Below are 26,401 nucleotides of genomic sequence, written 5' to 3' on the forward strand. Positions count from 1 at the left end.
TTTAGCATTTGTTGTAGAGCTGGTTTGGTGGTGCTGAATTCTCTTAGCTTTTGCCTGTCTGTAAAGCTTTTGATTTCTCCATCGAATCTGAATGAGATCCTTGCCGGGTAGAATCATCTTGGTTGTAGGTTCTTCCCTTTCATCACTTTAAGTATATCATGCCACTCCCTTCTGGCTTGTAGAGTTTCTGCTGAGAAATCAGCTGTTAACCTTATGGGAGTTCCCTTGTATGTTATTTGTCGTTTTTCCCTTGCTGCTTTCAATAATTTTTCTTTGCCTTTAATTTTTGCCAATTTGATTACTATGTGTCTCGGTGTGTTTCTCCTTGGGTTTATCCTGTATGGGACTCGCTGCCCTTCCTGGACTTGGGTGGCTATTTCCTTTCCCATGTTAGGGAAGTTTTCGACTATAATCTCTGCAAATATTTTCTCTGGTCCTTTCTCTCTCTCTTCTCCTTCTGGCACTCCTATAATGCGAATGTTGTTGCGTTTAATGTTGTCCCAGAGGTCTCGTAGGCTGTCTTCATTTCTTTTCATTCTTTTTTCTTTAGTCTGTTCTGCAGCAGTGAATTCCACCATTCTGTCTTCCAGGTCACTTATCCGTTCTTCTGCCTCAGTTATTCTGCTATTGATTTCTTCTAGTGTAGTTTTCATTTCAGTTATTGTATTGTTCATCTCTGTTTGTTTGTTCTTTAATTCTTCTAGGTCTTTGTTAAACATTTCTTGCATCTTCTTGATCTTTGCCTCCATTCTTTTTCCGAGGTCTTGGATCATCTTCACTATCATTCTTCTGAATTCTTTTTCTGGAAGGTTGCCTACCTGCACTTTATTTAGTTGTTTTTCTGGGGTTTTATCTTCCTTCATCTGGTACATAGCCCTCTGTCTTTTCATCTTGCCTATCTTTCTATGAATGTGGTTTTTGTTCCACAGGCTGCAGGATTGTAGTTCTTCTTGCTTCTGCTGTCTGCCCTCCTTCTTTCATTATTTTAAATATATAATCTGAATAAAAACTGTAAAAAAAAAAATGGTTCTGAAGAACCTAGGGGCAGGACATGAATAAAGACGCTGAAGTAGAGAATGGACTTGAGGACATGGGGGGTGGAAAGGGTAAGCTGGGATGAAGTGAGAGAGTGTCACGGACATATACACACTACCAAATGTAAAATAGATAGCTAGTGGGAAGTAGCGACATAGCACAGAGAGATCAGCTTGGTGCTTTGTGACCACCTAGAGGGGTGGGATAGGGAAGGTGGGAGGGAGACGTAAGAGGGAGGAGATATGGGGATATATGTATATGTATAGCTGATTCACTTTGTTATAAAGCAGAAACTAACACACCATTGTAAAGCAATTATACTCCAATAAAGATGTTAAAAAAAAAACTGTATTACTCATTCCAACAGTTTCCAGACAAGCTCCCTAACCACTCCCAAGACTTCCAGATTGTTGTGTTTACATGTGTCCTATGTAGATAACCTGCATCAGCCACAGAACAATGTAAGACTAACATAAGTGAGCAGAAGAAACAATTCCAAATTATTGAATAAATTTTTATAAAACACATTTAATATAAGGAGTAAAACCTATTTTCTAATAGGCAATATTAACCATAAAATATTCTTCTTGGTAAAGTCTATACACCTAAATATGAATTTTATAACTACGCCTGCCATGTAGGCTGACATTAATACCATCCTTTACTGAAAAAGCACAAATGAATGGAATTAGGTATTTCTACAAGTATGCTGTAAGCCCAATATTTCCTGAGGAATGTTCTGTGTACATGGTCAATAAAAACAATATTATGCAGTTCATTTTTTCTCTGGTAAGTTCATTAAACACAATAGCAATTTAAGGGTCTAAGAGCCACAGTACAGATATCAGCTAGCCACGTTTAGTTCCAGTTCCAATGCTATAGGTGAAGAGGCATTTTCAATGCCTATGAAAAGAAAGTGGGAAAGGCTGTAGAAGAGATAATTCAATGTTTTTTAGGGGGATAGTTTCCCTACTGACACGCTGATTAAAACACTATTCTTTCTGGCCCTTATCAGGGACAGTTATAATACCTCTTACAATAAACACAAGAGTCAACTGAGAGAGAGAAATTTTCAACACCTAAAGAGTAAATTCAATCTGTATGAAATTAGTCCTGCTTAAGGCCAGTGTGAAAAGCAGCCACCCATTCAGAAATGAGGAAACTGTCTCCATATCCAGGAAGAGTCTAAAGTTCGTAGTAAATCTCATTGTTTTAAAATTGTGGTTTTTTTTCATTGTTTCCTCAGCCATTCAAAATTTAAATATATGTATATAGAAACAGATAAAAAAATGGTGAAAGAGGTGAAAGAGTTCACAAACAGAATAGAGACAGTAGCAGAAAATCTTATATGCTAGGAATGAGACGAGCAATTGCAAAGTAATCTCAGGAATCCTTGCAGCATAATTCTAGAACTTGGGCACCCTAGCAGAGAACAATGTGTTTAACAAGGAGCCCAGTAAAATATTGTTGACGCTTAAACCACATGGGTTTGAACTGTATGGATTTTCAATAAACACGTACTATAGCACTACATGATCCTGGGTTGGTTGAATATGAGGATGTGGAACCTCAAATATAGAGGGCCTGACTATAATATACTCGGATTTTTCACAGCTCAGGTGTCAGTGCCCCTAACCCCCACGTTGTTCAAGGGTCAACTGTATACACATAAATGAGGAATAAGGAATAACTGAGATTTTTGCCTCAATCATTAGAAAATATATTGATGTTTGTACAGACAAATAAGTTATATGTGGATTTAACTTAATTTCCTAGTAAGTTCACAGAGTTCAGCTTTGTTATGATTTTTTTTCTTAATTAACAGGGTTTCAGAAGTCTAGATTAGAGGTTAGCACGCTATGGGCTATGGGCAAAATATGGTCCACCACTTGTTTTTGTAAATAAAGTTTCATTGGAACAAAGCGGTACCCATTCATTTTATTGTCTGTGGCAGCTTTCCTACTATATTAGCAGAGCAGAACAGCTGCAACAGAAACCATATAGCCTGAAAAACTAAAATACTTACTATCAGACTCTTTACAGAAAAAAATTGCTGACCTCTGTTCTCCATCATTAATTTGGATGTCATGGTTGAACCTCACAATTTTGGAGTCAAGAAAAAAAATGAATTTTTCTTTGTCCAGTAACTCAGGAACCAATTACATAACTTTTGACTACATGGAAGCTTCCTCTGATCAAATCATTGTCAGGTTTTACATGTGTTAGTCTTACTTATGACTTCCTCTTACGTAAAACAACCTGTCACCCACTATAGTCATTCTATAAAACTTCAGTTCTGATCAGCAAAATTTCATGAGTTTCTACTCCTCCTTAACTTGAAAAGGGCAAAGAAGCAAATCCAATTAAGAAGACAATCATTTGTCTTTTGCTCTCATGCTCATCAACTATTCTTATTAGTTGTGCACCATAGTCCTCTATTATCAAGAACTTTTATTTCACAGGTGTGAATACTTGTACAGACAATTAACTATCATAATTATAGTAACTAGCCAGGTAGTCAGCAGCAAAGATACAATTTCCAACTAATTTTCTCAATTTGTTACCTTCTTTGTGTACCTATGCTTACGTTGCTGCCTCCGGTTTAATCCTCTAAATCTTGCTCCATTTTCTGCTATATAAAATGTCCCTGTACTCAAACAGGGGAGTAAAAAAGAAGTCATCAAATTTGTACTGAGTCTTCTGCTATATGTGCCTACCAGATGTCTCACCACGGAATTCCACAGATCACCAGCTCACTGTTTATATTTTCTAGGCATGATGCAGATGCTTCAGAGTTTACTATAAACCTACGAGTTTCCAGGTCATGCAAAGGAATACATGCAAGCTGAAGAGCACCAAAGGACTTCATGCATAACAATACTGGAGGAAGCAAAGGGATATTTTTCAGCAACCCTCTGAAAATTAAAAATCTACTGTAACAATTATACTTATGTAAACGAATAAGAAACAAGAAACAATATATTAAGGGTTGATTTTAACTGTTGCCAAAATTTTAGGCTAAAATTTACATGCATTTTCCAGCAAGTATGTGAAGGATTTTCATTTTACAAGATTAACTGCAACAATTAATATTTCAGTATATTTAATTTTTAAATTGAGAACTTTACAATTACTACAATGCAAGTTACCTGCAGTCTAGCCACATAAAATATAGCTTCATTAAGGATAATAATAAAATTGAAGTAAACCAATAAAACTTGCTTGTATTAATATCAGTTAATATTAATTCTACAGTAAAAAGCAAGAATCACATAATATTTCTGGGACTTTCTTCATCCTGTATATTTTGCCAAATGTTTTCTCCCTTCACTGTCACTGTCATAATGCTCCTTCCAGCAAGATTTAACTTAAATATTGTTTTTCTGTGGAATTTTCCTGTGCCCACATTGACAAAAACATTCATGATTCCTACAGAAGTCTGATAAAACTTTAAGTACAGCATCCATTCCACTATATATCGTGCCTAATTTTTAAATCATCTGACAACTAAGTAATTTGACAACTTAGATTGTAAGCTCCCTAAGGGCAAGGCCCACTGTCTGTCACCATGAGACATACAGCCAGATACAGAGCAGTAACACAGTAAAAGAACCTGCAAGGGACATGATTTTAACTTGACAGAACAACAAATACTCACAATAAAACAGTTTGCATGTTTGCAGAACCAGGAGGAAAAAAAATATTTCTAATGTTGAATTAATGTGAAAAGAAGACATAATCTATTATCACATATATCATAGTTTTTATTATTCAGTCAGACGCATGAGGAAAACTCCAAAATGCATGTAGCCTCTCTCTTCAAAGTTTTTTTTTTTAAAAATCAAATCACTGCCTTTTAAAAATACGAATAATTCTGTAAACTAGGATTTACCTTCCTGAGATATTTTATATTTCAATTTTAAAGTCCTCAAAAACATATCTAGAGATGCAGTTCTGTCATTTAAAGAAACAGTTTTCAAACTATTAGGCAGAAGTGCCTTATGGTACCTCATTCTCATCTTAATAAGTTTCATATATGTCTCTTAAAACACAGTAACAACTAAGATTCAATGTAAGATTTTGTATGAAAAACAAAAGGTTCAGATTTTTTTTAAGTTTAAAATGTCATCCTAAAATTGCTTACATTTAACATAATCACAATGCTTAACACATAAGAAAACCACTGACCACTTGGTCAATTCTAAATTCCTTAAAATAGTAATAACTAGCAAAACCCAAAATCTAAAAGGGCCCCACATATTTACTTATGTCTTAACAGTAGTTTCCTTCTTTTTGACTTTGCTGAATTTGTGGGAATTTCCTCTGAATTCTATATGGTTCATAGAATTAATATAGTTTAAGATTTTCCTCCATGCTATAGCTTGTTCAAACTCTATCCCCAGTAATATCTCTATATTTCAGATTAAAGCACTGCTTTAAGTGTAGTCTTCTACTCTGTGGGGATAAAAATAATTTTTATTGATACCAACTGAATCACACAATCTCTGATGTACAGATCTTTATACTGCACTCTGGTATTCAACTCTACTGTAAGCAAAATGAAACATCAAATCCAGTTTCAGCATGAAAATAGAATATGTAATCACATTCGTGACTTATCCTTTGGGTTAAACACCACCTTCTGCAGACCTCTCTATCAAAATACAATCCCGTGCACAGGCCAGTCCCACAATCATGTCACCTGTGCAGCCATGCTTAGAAGGGTCCCACACTTTGTTTAATGCTCTGATATTGCCATCATGAAATCCTTATCAAGTTCTGAACAAGGGACACATTTTTAAAAATTTTCACTGGATGCCACAAATTATGGAGCCAGTCCTGCCCCTGAGAGTGATAACATATTAAATAATAGTATAAATTGGTCTATGAATGATTTTCTTAAAGTCTGCAGGGAATTACAAGATCAAGAAGAGAGACACCAAATGTCTACCTTGCAGAGGTAATAATAGGAGGAGGAAAGAAACCTAAAAGGAAAGCTACATGCACAAATTAGCTCATTTATTTGATTTAATTATAATTTATTGAGTATCTTCTGAGTGCCATGTATTGTTCCAGATGCTGATATTACAACAATGAACAATACAGAGAAAGTCCCAGCCTTCATGGAGCTTCCACTCTAGGGAGGAGACAGACCATAACCAGGTCTGTCTGTGGTGGGTAGGGAACAGAAAGGGGGAGTGTTTTGGATTTAATATATCTCCTTCATCTCGAGCACTGTCACCTTTGGTAACCAGACAAATAATAATGGTTAAAAAACGTTAATTATTACAACTAAGCTTTTATTAATAAGAGGAATTTCTTGAGGATTTTCTGCTTTTCTGATCATCATTTGGAATTTTCCTTTTAAGATTTTTGGAAATTTCATGAATCAATGCTGGTCATTTACAATACAGTTTCAAATAGGTACTAACTAGTGTATATAAAAATGAATGTTAGGACTCATTTTGTGAATAACTACATAATGCTCCTTTCTCCTCTCCATTCTCTGCTCCCTCTTTTGTCTAAGTTTAATGGTATATGAACTACACTCCCATCCGACAAGTCTGTTTAGATAGGAGCACTGATTCTCTACATATGAGTTTTTGTCATTGGTTTCAAAAAAGAAACAAGCAAACAAAACCAGGCAAACAACCAAACAAACAAAGCAATGGTTATAATTCAGTGTAGACCATCTGGAAAATTGTCTCTCATAAATAAGGAAAAATGATCATGGATTTTACAAAATTGTTCTTACTCTTATGGGAAATATCATATATGGGTGTCCCTAGCATGTTGATGCAGGCATTCAGTGGACATCTGTTGATTGAATAAACACATAAATGAATGATGACTGACTGAGCATATCAACAGCTTTCCTTAGATATCCTCAAATGAGTCCATCTAGGGATGGCACTAATTTTGAACACAAGTTAGATAAAAAATAGTTATTGTGGTTTTGTTTGTTACCTAGAAAAGGACATATTTCCAAACACAAGTACCTTTCATCACCCTAGAATGGAATATCTTTTAGAAATAATGCAGAATGGTGAAAAGTAAGCACATTTGGTCAGCCTGAGGTATGGACTATATCTCTTAAGGAGTAAAATCAATCCAGTGTGCATTGCAATTTGGAATCATGAAACGACACAAAATCTCAGGTCAATGTGTTAACATACAAGAGTCAAAATACTGTCTGACTGGAAAGGAGAAGCCAACCATTTAAATTCCCTCAAAACTCTGTGATGACCTAGATGGGTGGGATGGGGGCGGGAGGGAAGTCCAAGAGGGAGGGGATATATGTATACATAGAGCTGATTCACTTCATTGTACAGCAGAAACTAACACAACATTGTAAAGCAAATATACTCCAATTAAAAAAAAAAAACAAACAGAGTATGTCTGCTATCTACATTTGTGCTTTATGTTTTCAACACACATTGTTCGCCCTAGGATTATATAAAAGTCCTAAATTAAAATTCAATCTAGTAACAAGCTGGCAAAACAAATAAAGCAACGTTGGAGTTCTCCAGATGCATACTGATTGCAGTTCATAGAATCACAGGGCTTTAAAACATCCTAAGAATTAAGCTAATATGTCCTCCCATACCAAAATTACCCTGTAATTTTCCTTATCCATAGACATTCATTTAATTGAGAGAAAATTGATAACATATTTTTGGTTTTAACCTTAATAGAAGAAATTTCACTCCAGTCTATTTTTATATTTAGCCATTCTCATTGTGAAGAGATTCTATCATAAGGTTCTTGAAAGAGTCACATCTGATTACAATTTTAACATGTTTATCATTGGTTTTTGTTGGTGGAAAATACATTTCTTATATTCCTTATATTTGAATACTCAAATTATCTCTCGATATTTTCTTCTATGGACTAAATAGCTTCTGCTTGCTTCACACTTCGGAAAATTGTCCTAATTCTTTAGCCATTTGGTGTTTAACATTATTAATTAACATAATTTTAGGCTTTACAGAGAGTTCCTAGTTAATAATTTAAAAACTGGTACCATTTAACCCAGAAGCCTATACCTATCATAGACAACACTATTAACTTTATTTGCACTATTTCTGTAAAACCTCATGTAAATCTAAATCAAATCGAAGTCTAAATCAAAACCTAATGTAAATCTAAATCTAATCAAAATCAAAGTCTCTTAACATGATATTTATTGGGCATTCGGAATGTTAGGATTTTGGTTTCAGGAAGCTTTTTGAAAATTAGAATGTTCTTAGCTTGGCTGAAGACTATTTGTTTTACGTAAAAAAAGAAAATTATTCTCAATGTGAACATCTTTTGAATCATAAATATGCTTCTTACCTGTGCTGCTGGATATATTAACATCAATACTGATATCAGATATTCCTCCTCCCTTCAGAGATGCTACACATGTGTATGTCCCAAAATCTGTGAATTTTAAATCAATGATGTCCAAGTTTGTCGTTCCCGGGGAGACATCCGGATCAGTCTGCGTAATAACCATCCGTTCAGAACTTCTTAATGGACGACCATTTTTAAACCAACTAAATGTTAACTCCTCAGAAGGAACAGCTTCTACTTGGCAAGATATTTTCACCTCACGCCCAATCTGGATGTTGTCATCTTTGTGATAAGGATCTGGTGTGATCCAAAATCGTCCTTTTTTTAATGCTAAAACATAAAAATTTCATATGTTATTAGTGTTACTTTCATAATGTTAGGGATGCATTCACTCTAGGTAGTCATCTCTGGGCTGAAATAAAGTAAAACAAAATAAAGTAAAATGTACATATGTTTCTTCAGTTTCCAAGTAGTGTGCATATTAATAAACCTCATTTAGGTAATTTAGAAATAATCTAAAGACCTAAGTCACTTAGACACTCTAAAACTGATTTTTATAAATTGGATATTTTCCAGTAATATAAAAAATGCTTTAAATCTATATATGATACTTAAACATTGTTGCCATTGAATTTTGAACAAATGATGAAACATGCTTATATAAAGTCATTAGGTATTAGAGTTAAAAATAATCATACGGATCATTAAGCCCAATTCCTTACCCATGTCATACTTTAATTATGGCACAATTTCCCAAATAACTCAAATATTGAACAAATTTCATATTAAAGAAAATTCTTCTAAGGTTGTATCTACATGCTGACCAAAACTAGTTTGGGAAAAATTCAGTCAGTTCATATTCATGAGGTATTTTCAATAGTAGTGAAATAGCCTGAATTGAAAGAAACATTTTTTTCAAAAAATTTGCTATGATGGCTCTATTCCACCATTCATAGATGTCTCCAGTAGAAACTGTTTGCTGGCTATTTCATGCAGATGGCCAAAAGAACTTCTTGGCAGATGGCTTGGAAAACATGCTGTGTTTGTATCCTAACAGCAGTGCTTTCTGAGTCTAAGGTCAGTGCTGTTCTCACAACCTGTGTCAGTAATGATACCTACCAGAAACTGCTGGGGGAGCATCTATTGGCTTCTTAAGGGCTCCAGTTCTGAACTCTGAATGATACCGTGTACTCAATTTGGAATAGAGTTTGTTCCTTTTTATGGCAGTTATACCCATATACACATCTTTCTCTTTTCCAACATCCTACTCATGCCCCTCTCCTTTAACATCACCATCCCTATATGATGAACTGTAGCATATGCAGTGAAACATAATTATCAGAATAAAATATTGTTCATTCACTTTTACAATTAAACCTAAATATATGATGACACTGGCAAAAGTGACGTGAATTTAGAAGACCTGCAGATGTTGGAGGCCTTCTAACTGCATTCTGGGTAAACTTTCCTGGATTTAACTTGATTTTCCTCAGTCCAATAAAGGCCAGGAAATACCACGGAAATCTGTAAAACTATTTAAGAATGCACTAGAGATTAATACATTTTTAAATCTTAAAAAAATTATTTTAATTTTCTTTACTTTTCAGCCTCAAATATTTTCATCTGCTTTCTTGTTTGCATCTTAATAAGGAGAGAGAAATGAATATCAAAAGCAACGTTTATATCTTTCTTTTTATTCAAGAAATATTTATAGGGCTCCTGTTCAGGACTAGGCACTAGAAAAGGACCTTATAACATGAGATGAACAAAACAGACATAAACTTGACCCTCATGTATGGCATATTGTGTACTCATAACTTACAGTCCAGTTTATCTACCCAATGCATATGATACCTATGTCTAAAAAAAGATATGAAATGTCTTATAAGTTTGAAGAAGTCTGAATCTCAGAGGAGAATCCTCAAAATATTGTTTAGAAAATGCACAAAGCTTCAGTCTTAATGAAAATACCGAAAGACAAATATTTAAATCACATTCTTATATTGTTGTTTGTTATATCTTCCAAATGCAACTTATGAAACTTATTTATTCCCAACCATAACTTTATCAGTACATGACTTTAGGGTGAAAACAGGAGAAATTATGGCATTCTATTACGTAGAGTCATATATTTATATTTTAATAGGGTGCTGAAATATATGACTTTATATCTAGAAAAGGAAATGTGCTGAAAATGTCCATATCTGGCTATATATTTAGTATAATATACTGTGCACATATAATTCAAATGCAATTAAATTTCTGTAGCACAAAGCAAATTATAAGATCATAGAATGTCCTTTACTTTTTTTAACAGACCTAAAAAAACAGTATGTCAAGGAGCATTTACTTTTGTTAGCATTCATAACATTTAAATGAAAGTTTCCTTTCATTTGGTAAGAATTTTCCTTATCCTGTTTCTATAGAGAAATAATAAAGCTAAAAAAAAGTTAAACAGATGATTCATACTTTTCAAAGATAAACATTTTATATATATATGTGTAATAGTTTCATATGGGGGTACATTTAGGATAAATTCCACTCCTAAGTTATATGTTGGTTGTCATATACAAATATGACAAAAAACTCTGACGTTTCAGTGATTAAAATTTATTGACTAGGCAGCTATTGTTTTCTAGCTTTGTTCTCTGTACAGTGACATATTAAAGTGATACTGATGTTGAGAGAACTGCAAGTTCATCAGACAAATTAGATTTAAACTACTAAACAATTCAAAAGCCACTGACAAAAAAACAAGAGATCAATATCTATGTTACATATCATGGACTGTTTTATTCATGAGAAATAACTTTTAAAATCCAAAGTAAAAATATTTTAAATATTATAAATCTAATAATCAATTCAGAAATAAAATTAAATATGATATGTAACTATATTTTTGATAGAAAGCAATATAAGCAAGTGGGCTTTTAAGAACAAACTCATTGCCACAAATATTTGTTGATCTCAGTATCAGACAATTCTATGATTTGGCCAAAGTCAATCATATTAATCTTTCAAATGACATATTCTGAAAAGGAAGAGGGGGACAAGTCAGTCTGGCAAGTGAGCTAAAGGTAGGGAATATCAGAATAAGTAGCATGGATCAATTGACTGGAGAGCCATCTCTTTGAGTTTGTTTTATGTTACTCCATAACAAAATATCTGGTTTTGCATACTGAACAGAAATGTTCTAAGGAAAAAAAAAAGTGTGTGTGTATGTGTGTGTGTGTGTCTGTGTCTGTGTGTGTGTAGCCATCTGACAGTTAAATTTACTTAATTTTCTAATTTATTTTGGCTGCTCAGAAAACTAAGAGCATAGCTCTGTTAACTAGGCACAGGTGCATTAAGAACTTGAAACCCAATTCTAGTTTTTCATTTCTATGTGGTCCGATATGGGCAATCTAATTTTTATGGGTCAAGTGTATCATTTATAAAAATAGGAGGTGATAGTATTATGCTCCCTCTGAGACCCATTGTGAGAAATAGCTTATTAACAACAGTGTAGAGGTCTGAAAATATGAAGTGTTTAATATAGTTAATCAATGGGGAAGCAGGTTTCTTCGTTTATAATTAAACACTCTTTTCAGTGAACAATTTATAGTAGTTCATGCAATGTTAAAGTCATTTCCTGCTACCAGTTAAGATTTCAAATACTTAAAGTCAATCTGCAATTAGTACCAGAGTATAACAGAGGTCCAACAGGCATAACAAGACTCTATAGAACTAAAGAAATTCTATGGAAAAAGAGGAGAAATCCCTTTCCCCAAATGCAATTTCTTAGCCTGAATATAGAAAATCCCGTAACACCAGCCTGAGATAACATTAGATTTAGCTTAATGTATCATAAATTGTGATGGATGAACCTCAAAAGGTACTTGTTTAGTCTGGCAATGCATGTAAAGAACTGGCATCAAGCTGAGCCTCTGTTCTGGATAATCAGCTTAGAAACACTGCAATATAACCCATAGCCTCCTTTCATAATATTGTGAGAACAGAATGCAATTGGCTCACATTCACTTTTGAGAGGTTACTTGCCAGGACATTCTAACTGCACTCACTAAAGTCCCTCTACTTTGAGATTTACAAAGGTGTTCTGCGAATAGAATGAAACTAGTGTATAAATGTAAGGCCACTGCAAAGATCTGGGTAGGGCTTGCTGCGGACCTTTCCCTAGACAGAAAAGTGGATTTTTGCCTATGAATGACTAAAGTTCTAAGGCACACTTCAATTATTTAAAATTAGATTACTTCTTGAGTTTATCCTTGAGCTAAAGACCACTGGCTTTGGAGAAGTCTAGGCTCATGGCTTCCAGGAATACAATATGCAGATAAAGACAAACAGGAGGCTGTGAGATTGTATCTTTCCTATAGCTATAGATTTAAAATGATAAAATGCACTGATTGTTTGTCAGATGTTCCATGAATTATACAACACATAATAGTCCGTATTAAAATAAAATTTGTAGATGGAACAAAAATAACATTAAATTAAATGACATTTTTTAAATGTTTTAAATTTTAATGACAAAGCATCTCTTTGGAGAGAAGAAATATCAGGTGTCAGCTTCTGAAACTCTGCTAAGAATTTGTTTCAGAAGGATGATGAGACACAGACTGACCACTGACCTCCATTCCAAGTAGATAAATTAGTTAAAAATCTCCAAATACATCACTTCTTACAATCTCAGTAGGATTCTGGTCAACATGAAACACTGGCAAAATGTTGCTAAGAAGAATGAATCTAGAAATAATTAATAGTATAATCAGACAAATAAAAATTGATTTTCTATTCATGTATTCTCTGTTAAAGACAATAAAAATATCTGAGTGAAAAAAGTATTTGCTAGTCGTACTGGGTGCCAACTGAATAAAGAGCTGGAAATATATTACATCAGCAAAGCAACTTGAGGTAGTAAATGATAGTATATAGATATAATCTGTCCTATTATAATTAGATGCCTATCTTTCTCCTCAAGGGGACTGTGAACACCTGGGAAGTGGGCCCATGCCTTACTCTCTTTTTTGTCCTTAATCCTGAACCCGGTTCCTTGTTATAGTTGGTATTCAATGGTTTTCTTTAAAATCAATTAAACTTGACAAAGCATTAACTTGACAGATTCTAATTCTTTCCATTCAGTCTGATATGTCTATGTTAACTCTGTTTCTGTTTGGTAGTCTTAAGTTCTGAGATGCATGGGGGGAAACAGGATAGAGAAAAAAGAAAAAAAAATGATGTCTTCAAGGATTTAAGGGTTTTGTTTTGGGAGCAAAATATATTTGATGAACTAACAGTATTAACATAGGGATATATGTGAGGAAGGGAATTCTGTTCAGAAAAACTCAGGAGACATCATTCCATCATACCTACTGACTAGCTAGCTTTGTGTCCCAGTTATATAATGTGCCAGGGACATCAGCTATCAAACAAGATATCAGTTACTCATCCCTGCTTTGTAAAGGAGACTGAATTTCATGCAAAAGGGCTTGTTCGCATGCTTTAGAGCTCAGTTGATAATTATTTCTAAGGAAATATGGAAGAAGGAAGAAAACTGACATCTAAACATAGTTATATTATCTAAAATAGCATTTGCCAAAACCTGTTTCAGAAAAATGTTAATAGGAATCATGTTAAAAGAAAGCAGAATGAACACAGTTTGAGGATTGACTGTGTAAGTAAAAGTTCGCTTTTCTGCAGAACTTTTCAGAGCTTTGAACATGCTAATATGCACATTGCAACATTCCTAGAGGGGCCAATAATACTTAACAAAAAACCCTTTATTTGTGGAACATCTTTCAGGACTAGTATCTCACAGAATAAAGTAAGAGAATCTATTAGTTGATGAAAATCATTGAAATGACTTTAAAATTAGACTCCATTCTTGATGTTTTAGTCATTTCCATTATGAGCATCACAAAATGATAGGCAAGATACAACTCTCTTGTGAAAATAAAATTTATAATTAAAAAAACTAAAGGACAGGGGAAATGTCTAATGGCACAATGAATTTATAAAACATACTTCAGAGCCATCTAATAAAGCTATCGGCACTAACAGCAGTGTGGCTCCTTCCTTTCCCAAACAACCAGGATTTCTTAAAACTGAATTAACAGTTTGTTCCTATCTTGGAAATGCACATTTTGAAATATGCAAATAGCATGAAAAAGGAATTAAATGTATTAGCATCTGTATAATTTGCAATTATTGATATAAGCTAGAAAGACTTAATCTAGCTCAGTTGCTTGAGGAAATAATAATAATATTTATTTATTTATATTTTATGTTGTTATAAAAAAGTATTTAAAGTGTTATTATGAGAAGTATTAAAACTTCTAGAAGATGGATAGGAGGAGGAAGTTCTTTTTTTTTCTTATATACTGTTCAGCATTCTTATACTCACTTCCCTTTATCTAACAACACCAATCGCCAACCTATAGTCTGAATGAAAGTTCATTAATAATGCAAGAACCAAAAACTCATTACACCCATTTCCTAAAAGTAGTTTAAAATAGCACCCCTGATAATTTGAATGCAGAATTAAATGCTGAAAGGAAGCTGGGGTTCTGTTTAATTGTGAAGTATCAAGGCTCTATTTATTTTGTGAATTTACTCAAAGATAATTACTGTAGTTAATCATTCAAAATGTTCAAGCAAAGTATGGTTGAATTTTTGTCTTTTAATGTCCTTGCTCAATAGAATAACCGCAGGTAAGTATTTTGAGTAGAAATGAAAGGAAGAAAAAATCTTTTAGGGGGGCATAAATTTTGCTTTTTGATGTAAGCCCTTCCTTGAGAGGTGAAAAAGTAGACTAAATTCATATTATTACTATCATCATTATTATTTTGCCATTCTTATTTCAACCCTATCTTAAGAAAGGAGTAAATATATATTAGCTATAGATTATCAAAGTGTCCATATAATGTCATAAATAGAAACAAACATTTTCATAGTATGGCTACTATGTAAATGGTATTTGACATAGTATGTCTTAGCACTAGTTACTTGAATAGGAGAATATTAATCAGCACAATTTAAGCATCCTATGTCATTAAAAATCAGTAGGTATTTTGAGCTCACCTTTTCTATCAAATTAAATATATCCCTTCACTATGAGAAGAAGAAGGAGTCCAGGATGAGCTATATTTTTTATTAATTTTTAAAGACTTAGGACTAGAAACAGCTATAACATGAACTGCAGCTTAGAAAAGCCTGTGCTAAACATAGTTCTTCTGAAGTCTTTTTGAAAATAGTACATCCTTAATATTTATGGAATTGATCATGTAGTAGTGAAAACTGGATGAAAGATGAAAATAATGAGACTAACAAACTAAAATCGTTCTTTACTTTTTTTGCTTTCCTTATTTTCTGTCTCAAAAGCTGTGGACTTTCTCCTTTCCAAAATGATCCTGCCGATCTGCCAAACTCTCTCCCTGTACCCTGATGCCATGCATTCTTTTGGTTATCCACTTTCTTTTGAAGTTTCAATATATTCTCTTTCATATGCTATTAAATTTCAGAGTAGAAAGTTGTTTAGGTCACATCTAAACTTAGAAGACATTCCTTAACCCTAATAATCCTGCAAATTATTTGCAGCATTTTTCTTAAAAAAAATAGTGAAACACCAATTGCCTCCTTGTGTCATTATGCACTCATTCAATTTGACAGTTCACACCTTGGTTTTCACTGGTGCTATTCTGACACTGAAGTCTCAAAGGTTAGCAATAACCTCTTACTCAGTTAACACAAAGATATTTTCCAGTTCTTCTCCATGTTTATATCACTTGCATTTTGCACTTCATATCACTTTCCATTACTGATTCTTTCTTCCTTCTTGAAAATTCTTTCTACAGACTTCTATGACTAGGAAAATGTAATATTTAAGGAAATAAATTAGTTTGACTTTGCACATTTGCATCACAATTGTCATGACACACTTCCTAGTTCCCTACTTCATTTGAATTTCATCATTCAAACAGTAGTTGTAAAGTCAGTCTTTGTTGAGAAAGAAAGGATCTTTATAAATTATTTTGTCATAATCGCAGATCAGAGAGTTTTTACTTAATCTTCTACCTTCCAATTTGCTGCGCATGTTTGGGGACATGTGATCATTGTTTGTTTTGTTTCTTGACACACAAAAGATTGCAACATATTCAATTTAAATTAAAATAATGATTTAATCATTTGAATATATTATTTCATTTTTAATATTAAAGAGCAAGGAAAATAACCTAGGTATGTTGAACAACCAAATGAAAAATATCTGTACTCACTAGGAATTTATAAAAATTATCTTAACTATCTTATCATATTTTGAGAGGAGCTCAAGTGTCAATACCAATGACAAAAACCAACTCAACATTCCCGTCAGTGTGAGTAAACATTAGACAGGTTTCTTCCTGACTCTAGGCCCCTGGTCTCCCTTTTCTTAGAGCATTTAACTTTAGAAAATTTTCAATTGTAGATTCCTTCTCTGCCTCTTTGAGATGTAAATCTTCTACAAGCCAGAAATGGTTTTCTTAAGGACCCAGGAGCCATCCGTCTAAAATGTACTGGCATACCTCAGAGATACTGCGGGTTCAGTTTCATATCACCGCAATAAAGCAAATATTCAAATAAACTGACACAAATTTTTTAGTTTCTCAGTGCATATAAAAGTTATGTTTACACTATACTGTAGTCTATTAAGTGCGCAATTTAGTATTATGTCTAAAAAAAGCAATGTACATACCTTAATTAAAGAATACTTTATTGCTAAAAAATGCTAATCATCATCCGAGCCTTCGGCAAGTCCTAACATTCAGCAAGTCCATGCAATGGTAACATCACGGATAACCATAACAAATATAACAATAATGAAAAAGTTTGAAATATTATGAGAATTACAAAAATGTGATACAGAGACACAAAGTGAGCAAATGTTGTTGAAAAAATGGCCCAAATAGACTTGTTTAATGCGGCATTGCCGCAAACCTTCAATTTGTAAAAAAAAAACACAATATCTGCGAAGCAAAATAGAGTGAAGTGCAATAAAATGAGGTATGCCTGTAATCATCAGAAGAGATAGTACTTCTAATCCCAGTTTCTATAGGAGGGTAGGAACCTAAGTTTGAAAAGACCACTTAGCAAGCACAGACGGCTTAATCACATTCACCAACCTCCCCTAATGTCTTCCAGTACTTTTCCATTAGCTCATCCTAGTATTTAAAAATCCTCCGTCTTTTGTTTCAGCAGAGTTACATTTAATCTCTCTCCTCTAGTGCAAGCGTCGTGACTCCTTTTGCAACAGTCTTGAATACAGTCTTCTTTGCTGTTTTATCACGTGTCTGATGTAATTTTTCTTTTACATCATTATGGTCTTTTACATTATAGTCTTGTGCATTATTGAAATAGATGAAAACTGAATAACTCTAGGAAATTCACTGCTACAAAGTTTCAAATACTAAAGAAAATAACGCTTACGGTCACACCACACACACACTTTGTAGTATGTTGTTCAAAGATGAAATGTTGCATGAGTACAAGTGTATTTGAGAGTTAAGGAGGTTAATTTAATCTCTTTATAAAGCTATGTTTCCTCCAATGTGGTAAGCCCTATTTAATCTTTAATGCCCTGTGGGTCTGGAATTTCTGATAATAGGTCATAGGACAAGACTCTGGGTTTGTGGGTTAACCAAAAAATGACAGGACTGCTAAAATGAAGTGTGAAGAGACTGACTCTAAAACTAAATACCTTTAATATGTATATTATAAAGAGAAATGTGTAATATTTCCCTTTTAAAAAGTACACCCTACCTTGCTCTAGAAGTCTTTAAAGCAGATTTTAGAAATATATGTTATAGTTTTCCTTTTCTCTTTTTAATGGGAAAATTCTGGCAAATAAGCAGATGAGATAAGGTCAAAATGATGGTGGTATAGAAATGTTTTTATATCCTGTAAAACTGGTAGCTGGGCCATAAATTAGCTCTGATCTTTACAGGAATAAAAAAGAGGAAAATACTAGTTTCATGTTTCATAGTATCTGTGAGTTCAAAATATCCCAACTCCTAACAAACAAACAACAGACAAAAAATATTCTTGGTCCAGAGATCTGAGTAGAATTTATCTCCTGAACCTGCATAAATGAGACACACAACAAGCAGCATTTTAACCACATCCTTATGATGATCATAACAATGTAATTTACAGAACTAGTTGTCAATCTGTCCTTCAATCACAGGATTGTTAATTACATCAATTTATACTGGAACAAAGGAGTATGGTCCAGGTGCACAGGTGTTCAGGCTCAATTCAAAGATAAATCGAAAGATAGTGTTTCAGTGAGTATTAAGCAGTAGCGAATACAGGTTTATAGTCTATGAGAATGACCCAGGGAGGTTATCATTGGTGGTCATGGTGGGAGGGTGGTATTGCAGATGATATATATTGAGGGTTATATGGAAATATCTGCTTTAAGTGTTAACTGACATAGATGTAAGATTCACATACTCTTAGAAAGGAGAAAAGCCAAACTAGGATGCAAGTTCTGTAAAGAGATGGATAGTGGGATACCTATGGACAGAACAAGACAAAGGTCCACATGGTACTGAAATCCAATGAAAATACAACTTTAAGACATAAAAAATGCTGAGTACTTTAAGAAAAAAATGGTTTCACAATATATCTCCCAGATCAAATCAACTGTTTGCATTACTTAGAGAACTGTTGGATATAAGCCAGTTCAGTGTTAGGACACATTTACCAGAAACAATGACTTCTGTGTTGGAAGAATTGCTCTTAACTCATTCTTCAAGGAAATGATTAGATAATAAGGCTAGTAATATACTAAAGGTATGCCTACGATTTGAAACTAAAACTATGACATCTATAGTTTAGAGCATTAGTATTTGAAGTGTGGATCCTAGACCAATAGCAACAGCTGGTCTGTTGGGTGCCCCTCCACAGCAAAACTATACTTCTTGGGGTACGACCCAGCCATCCATATCTAAAGGGTTCACTGGGTGATTCCGATGTACTCTCAAGTTTGAGAACCACTGTCTTAGAAAACAATTATCCTTGGGAGTTCCCCGACAGTCCAGTGGTTAGGACTCGGCACTTTCACTGCCAGGGCCCTGGGTTCAATCTCTGGTCGGGGAACTAAGATCCTGCAAGACACGTGGTGCGCCCAAAGAAAACAACTGTCCATCCATCCTCCAGAAATGTAGAGCCAGAAGAGAAGGAGACAGGCCATCAGCTCATCCAGAGGATTACTGAGTTATTAAAGTGCATGCTAAAAGTGGCCACAGCATATCTTTTTTCTTTATAAGGCCCTCAAGAAATTGTTTACCCTGATTATAACACGTGAAATATTATTAAGGAACAGCTCCTGCAAGTATCAGTAACAACAGGGTCTAAATTGACCTCACAGCTTAACATGTAACTACGTCCTTTCCACATAGCCAAAGCCTGAGGAAAGGCTCACAAAAGCACTTATTATTTTTAGGTTTCTTCACAAAATGACAAAGATGTTAACAGTGGCCAATATAAAGTACCTTCCTCTTCTTTACCTAAGAAATTGTAACTCTTGAAGTATTAAGAATGTAACCAAATATCATGTAGGAATATCTTAAAAATGATTATGTTCATAATTTGTGACTGAGAGATTGATAGCCCGCCAACTTTCTTCTGAAAGTCAACTGCTTCTCTGAGAGTCAATGTAGGTAACAGTGAAGAGTAAGTATTCTGAGGTCAGACTGTCTAGGTTTCAACACAATTTCATCTTTTATTAGCTGTGTGACCTTGTGTAATTTACTCAGTCTCCCAAATCTGTAAAATGGAGATGATAATAAAATTAATCCATGAAGCTCTGAGTATGCTGATACTGCCACTGAGTAAGCAAATGGTAGATGTCAGCTGCTTTCTATTCAGTGTCACCTGAGCACTCACAACACATGTATTGCTCTGCTTGCTGCCAAAAAAGTGCAAAGATGAAGAGGCTAGTGGTGGAGAAAAGCACAGAAATAAATAATTTTATATACAGAGCAATAAAGACAAAGATCCATTGTACTAGGTATTACGGAAGGGAACACTTAAAAAAAAAGTTAGTTACCATGAAGGAGGCAGGGAAAGCCTGAGAATTGAAGATGCTGAGGGGTCATTTCAGAAAGATTTTTACTGTACCAATAATTGGGTCTAGTTCAGCTTTCTCCAACTCTAGCAAATCCCCTCATGATTCCACAAATTGTATTTCTCTGTGATTTCAACCATTCACATCCATTCTCCTCTGGTCTCTGAGGATACAAGTTTGGTCCTCCTTTCAGGGCTAATGTCTTAAACTGTACTCCTGATCTCAGCCCCAGCTCTGTATGGAATATCGCACACCTTCAATTTTCTCCTCTCTTTTTCTCTTAAATTCTCCCTCACCTGAGGCCCTTCCCTTGTATCTATAAACATGATCAGAATCTCCTCATTAATTACAACAAAACAAAGCGACAACAACTAAATAATGCAGAGAACCTGTCTTCAACTTCTTTATCTCATGGGAGTTACTTTTTATTCACTCTCTTTTGTTTTCTCACTGTCAAAACATTAAGATATAAACCACTCACCTTTAACCTCTTCCAATTAGATTTGATTCCCACCAGTAGCACAACTTTTAATGGTTGACTGTTTGTTTCTAGCTGTCAGATGGACTCTATTTTCACTTCCTTTGTCCTGAATCTGTGCTCCTCTTTTCTCTTCTCTGTCTACACTATCACTTCACAACTTGCTTTTCCATCCACAGTTTCTGTCTCAGCACAGATGTCACCTTAGTAAAAACCCTCTGCACCCACCTCACTGAGTTATACTTGCTTATTTCCAAACACCTGCTAGCTTTCTACGTGATGCAGCACTTCAGAGTCCATGGGCCTCAATTAAAACTTCTTTTATCACCACTTTAAGGAATATCTGTGTGACTCTCCTTTTTTTCACTATTTGCTTTCTGTAAATATAGTCTATTGAGAGAAATACATATTTGAGATCATACTATATGGACCAGGCACCTTTATTTGGAGGTCCACATGAAATTTGGGAACAAATCAATGAGAATTTTATGAAGCTGTTATTCTAAAGATTCTCTCAAAATTTATTCTCCTGAATCTACTCCTTTGACCTAGGTGATGGAGCAATACATTAGCCTCATATGTTTTGTTTCATTACATGATAACAAAATAAAGGATTAATTTGAATTTAGCTGATCTGGAAAACATTTCCTTACCTGAACATCCTGCACAATTCTACTTTCTTTTTTCTTTCCTTTTTAAAAAATAAACATTTTCTTACAGCAAATTTAAAACTCATCCAGTTGGAAACTCAGAGAAAACATTTCGGATTTACAAAAAGGTTTTTCTGTTGAAAATACATCGTCTTAGGGCCACAACTTTAAAACATTAAGCTTTTTAAAAGCATTTACTCTAAAATATATTACATACGTCCCTGCTTTTTTTAGGAAAGGAGTTGAAACATAGTTTTGAATTTTCTTGAAAATTTGAGAGCTATCATCACCAATTTACTTTACTTAACTCATAGTTAGACACTAAGTACTACTAATTATGACAGAATTACTTTTTTTCTTTACTAAAGGCTACAGACAGGTATGTATTTTTAGTCTGTGTCAGTTTCTTTTTGGTCTCTGTTATTTTCTTTATTGATGACTATCAACTCTTACTTCCACTATCAGCATAGAGTTAGTGCAACAACTTTTATTCCTCTCCTAATTTGTTACTTCATCTCTTACCAAAGATATACGTGAGGTTTATCGCATGCAGTTGTGCTCTTTCTTTCCATAGTTATATTTTCTGTTATTTGGGGGTTTTCTTTTGTTGTATCTCAATTCTTAGTTGTGTTCTTTTGAGTTGGTATGGTTGCTGTATATGTGTAATTATCACTTTGCACTCTCTACATAGTGGGACTTAACATAATTTAGAGGTTGCTGCTTACTTATTTATACCTTGCCATATTCTAAGAAGGATCTAAGGGACTTACAACATTTATTGCTAATCTACTGCATCTTGCAGTAAAAACAAGAAACAAGGAAGCAATGATTAAATCAAGTTAGGAAAATAAGACAGAGCCAGAGTGAAGTTGATATGAAAAATAAATACAATAAACCTCTATGTAGTTATTCAATCACGGCAAGACAGAGATTATATACTAAACATTATAGCAGCCAAAATAATGAGGAAAACATAGCCAATTATAAAACTGACAGTATCTTTAGAATAAAAACAAAACAGCTGTACAAGAGAAGTACAACCATTCCTATGCTCCTCAGAAAAAGAGTACAGGATAGAGTAATGAACAGTATCTTTGAACAGTTTCTTACGACAAATAGGGAACAACTTTGGAAGGCTATTTCTTTTTAAAAAATTGCTCAGTATAGGCTTAAAACATCAAACCAAGAGGAATTCAGCAAGGAGGATTCTAATATGTGTGGGTTGAGGCAATACTCTATGATATGTCAATTTAGGGACTGATTTTAGAGCACTGAGCCAGTGGGTTCTTAACTAAAAGTAAGCATCAGAATCACAATGTCTGAGTCACATACCCCAGTGATTCCAAGTAAGCTACTTTAGGGTAGAGTTTGGGGATCTGCATTTGTAGGCTACACCACGGATTCTGATTCATGCATCAAGATGAAAACTACTGACCTAAAGGAAGAGTTGAAAAACAGCCTACCTGAACTCCTCCATATATTTGATATTCTTAATCAAGATTCTGAAAGATACTGAGCAGCAATAAATTTGTGGTCATAATCCCTGACAAGTAACCACAGGGCAACCAATCTATACTGACAGTCAACTACAGAGCCAGATGCTTCAACAATCAGCTAAGCCAAGACAGCCTCCCATAAAAACTGTGGAGCTTAAAAATCACTGCTAAGTAGAAGCTTACCCTAAATTAGCTCAGAGACTTGAAGATATAAACTCCTTAGAATAACAACATATAAAATAAAACATCTGTATCAAATGTTTAAAATATAAATCCAACTTAGAAGTTAGTACAGCCCAACCTATATAACTGTTTGTTCCTTCTCAAATTTGAGGGGAAATTATTAAGAGAAAACTTTAGATGACTTCTCTCACATATTTTTCATGACGGAGATAATCTTTTAAAAGTAAATTTTTGAAAAAAATTATGTTGACTACTCAGCATGTCAAATATGTGCCATTTGCTTTCCTACTTCTTCGTAGGTCTATAGCCATTATCATACATTAATCCTTCCTATCATACATGAGTCCTTCCTATCCAGGCTGCATAACATATCAAAATCATTCAGGACATTGTACTATGGGCAGTCACTAATATTTGATCAGCATTTGGCACGCGTGAAGAGACCTTTCCGAACTTCAACACAGTTACTTAATCTTGACTTGACATAAATCTCCCTTAATGAAGGACTCTGTATAATTTGTACATTGTTCGGGTGATTTTTTAGCCATTGAAGGAGGGTACTAATTAGGATAATACATGATGGAAAAATTGTGTTGATAATGTGTCATTAATAGATTGAGAGATGCACAAACTACTAATTGCTCCAAAGAACTAAGCCACATTTAATTCTCGCCTTGATTATAATGTTTCTGTTTGCTAAATAGAGAAAAATTTAAGCAATAATGAAATTTCATTACCTCAACCTTTTAGAAAGCAGAGAAGCTCAGCATGAAATTATGTTTTTATTAAGTATACCTTCATTCTGAACATTACTTGAGGTAGAAACTGGCACAAAATAATATTGGAATGCAGGCAAATCAAATATGAAAAATATAGATAATTTATGGTAGCAGTATTTTAAATTTGATAATAAAGCTTAGTGATAAGGACAGCCAAATTATCTGTCCCTTAGTTTTTACTATAGAAAATATTTACTGAATTCAAATGTCAGTATTAATGCTGATAATAAGTAGTTTTAGGCAGTGTTGACAAAAAAATGCTACCAATGTACTACGTTATTTGGGTCAGTTGTGGTTTTTCTCCTAATTTCTATTTGCAATCCACCTGACTGAATAAAATAGAAGGAAGGAGCTATAGGTAGGTGAAGGTTAACACTCTGTATAATTAAATTAAACAGATACTTACTGCATATCAGTTACATAATTCAGGCATTGGAGGGACCTGTTCTCTGTCATCACATATGCAGAAGAAAATATGATTCTAAAACAAAGCTCAATGTGCTAGAAACTAAGAGTAGCAAAAATAATTTATATTGCACTTATGTTTAATTCAATGATTTCTGGTTGAAGAGATGTCTGTTCTATTTATATAGTCACCAGTTTATTTGGGACACAGGATCAGATTAATTTCCTTCCACAAAGGCTTTGAATGAGTTTTACTTCAATGAGAAAACATTTTTTGACTATCGGTTTAAAAATAATTTTTCTATAAATCTTGAGAGATATATGGCTTACTTTTATATTATTTACTTTCTCCCAGCCTTACTGAATATATATCCTTATTTCTCAAACCCCAGTTACTCCCATAATCTGCTGATATCTGGCTTCCGATCCACCTTTCTAGTGTCACAGTACTCCAGTGGCATCATTTTCAAGTTTCAGTCCTTGTCTACCTTAACTCTTTTGGGCATTTTGCACTTAGATGCTGTTGACCCTACCTTCATTTGTGAAATCTGCTTTTCTTTTTTTGCCTCTGGAACAGCGTACGTCTCTGCTTCTCATTTTACCTTGCAAACAACTCTTTCTCAATTTTTAAAAATTGTTGTATACCTTAAATGTATACATTTCCAAAGGTTCACATCTAGGTCATGTGTTTTGCCTTTAAGCTACAGATATTGAAACAGAAGAATAGAACAACTTACTGAAAAGACGTAAGTATCAAAACTATAAAAATGAAATATTTCTAAGTCAAGTAATATTTTAAATATTATTTAACAAAAACAATTTTACTTTTGTTAACAAAAGAATATATTACTCATACATTAATGCAATCTCTAAGCTTACATATCATTTGTGCATTTGGGCTTTTTCTATATGGTCAGGAAAATCAGGCAGGAAATTTGGATGCAAAGTGTTTTTGAAGAAAAGACACTAGAGTTTATTTGGCAAGGGAATATCATAGCAAGCTTATTTTTGGAAATGACGTGTTCCTTAAATAAAATGGTTGAATTACATAAATTGTTATATCATATTGACTAGTAACTATGAACAGTTCCTAAATTATCACTGGAAAAATACATATCCATTAACATATTATTTTCATTGCACAGTGCCTACAATTAAGACATTTCCAATTAGGGAAGAAAGAACTGTGAATTTATTGCTCAATTTAAATTTTTCATTATTTGCTGATTAAGCCATTTGCCAATTATTGTTTCTGTGCTGATGATCATTATATTGTGAAATTATGCTACTGTTAGCACCTTTACCATGTAAATACATCAAATTGAAAATCCTATCATATTCTATTACAGTTTTTGCTCTTCAAAAATGAAGAGGTAACAAAAGCTTCAATTAACCATAGGAACTTAAAAAGCATCACATCTACGGTGGAAAAATGAACAAACCTAAACTACTTGGTTATTTTCTATTTTACTTGCTCATGATGTTTGAGTTTTCTGTGTTCTATCATCATTGCTCTTCAAATACAAATTTAGTCTCTATTGCTACAAATACATTACTGTTGAAAGTATACTGAATCAGATTTCTATTTCTGACGTTACTAGGGTCACTTGCAGCCGACCGTCACTCCCATGGAGAAAAATTAGAAAAGCCAATAAAAATTATTAAAAGTCCTTTTTGAAAGCATCAAACATCAGTTCAGGCAACCTGAACTTGAGGGGTCAAAATCCCAGAGAAGGGAAAAACCAAAAGGTGAGCTAACATACTGCAGCCACTTTTCTTTCAAGTCATTTGCCTGTAGCAGGAGGCTGAAGATCCAAGCAAAAAGCTCCAGTGAATAGCCCAGGATACTCAGCTGGAAGCTGTGAAGAGCCACGCCCTAGGAGTGGGGCAAATAGGAGACATAGCATTACCAACCCAGCCTTGAATCTGCTCAATCT

The 26,401-nt window shown here is 34.0% G+C and overlaps 1 protein-coding gene across 1 annotated transcript in view; it reads right to left on the minus strand.

Annotated features, from left to right (window-relative positions):
* Positions 1 to 26,401, minus strand: part of MDGA2 (MAM domain containing glycosylphosphatidylinositol anchor 2) — an 811,172-nt gene that overhangs the window by 213,667 nt on the left and 571,104 nt on the right. Inside the window, exon 7 of the mRNA XM_061182503.1 lies at positions 8,371 to 8,700. Coding sequence (XP_061038486.1) covers positions 8,371 to 8,700 — 330 coding nt within the window. The remainder of the gene's footprint in view (positions 1 to 8,370; positions 8,701 to 26,401) is intronic.

The sequence above is a fragment of the Eubalaena glacialis genome, chromosome 2 (genome assembly GCF_028564815.1).
Source record: "Eubalaena glacialis isolate mEubGla1 chromosome 2, mEubGla1.1.hap2.+ XY, whole genome shotgun sequence".
Classification (NCBI taxonomy): Eukaryota; Metazoa; Chordata; class Mammalia; order Artiodactyla; family Balaenidae; genus Eubalaena; species Eubalaena glacialis.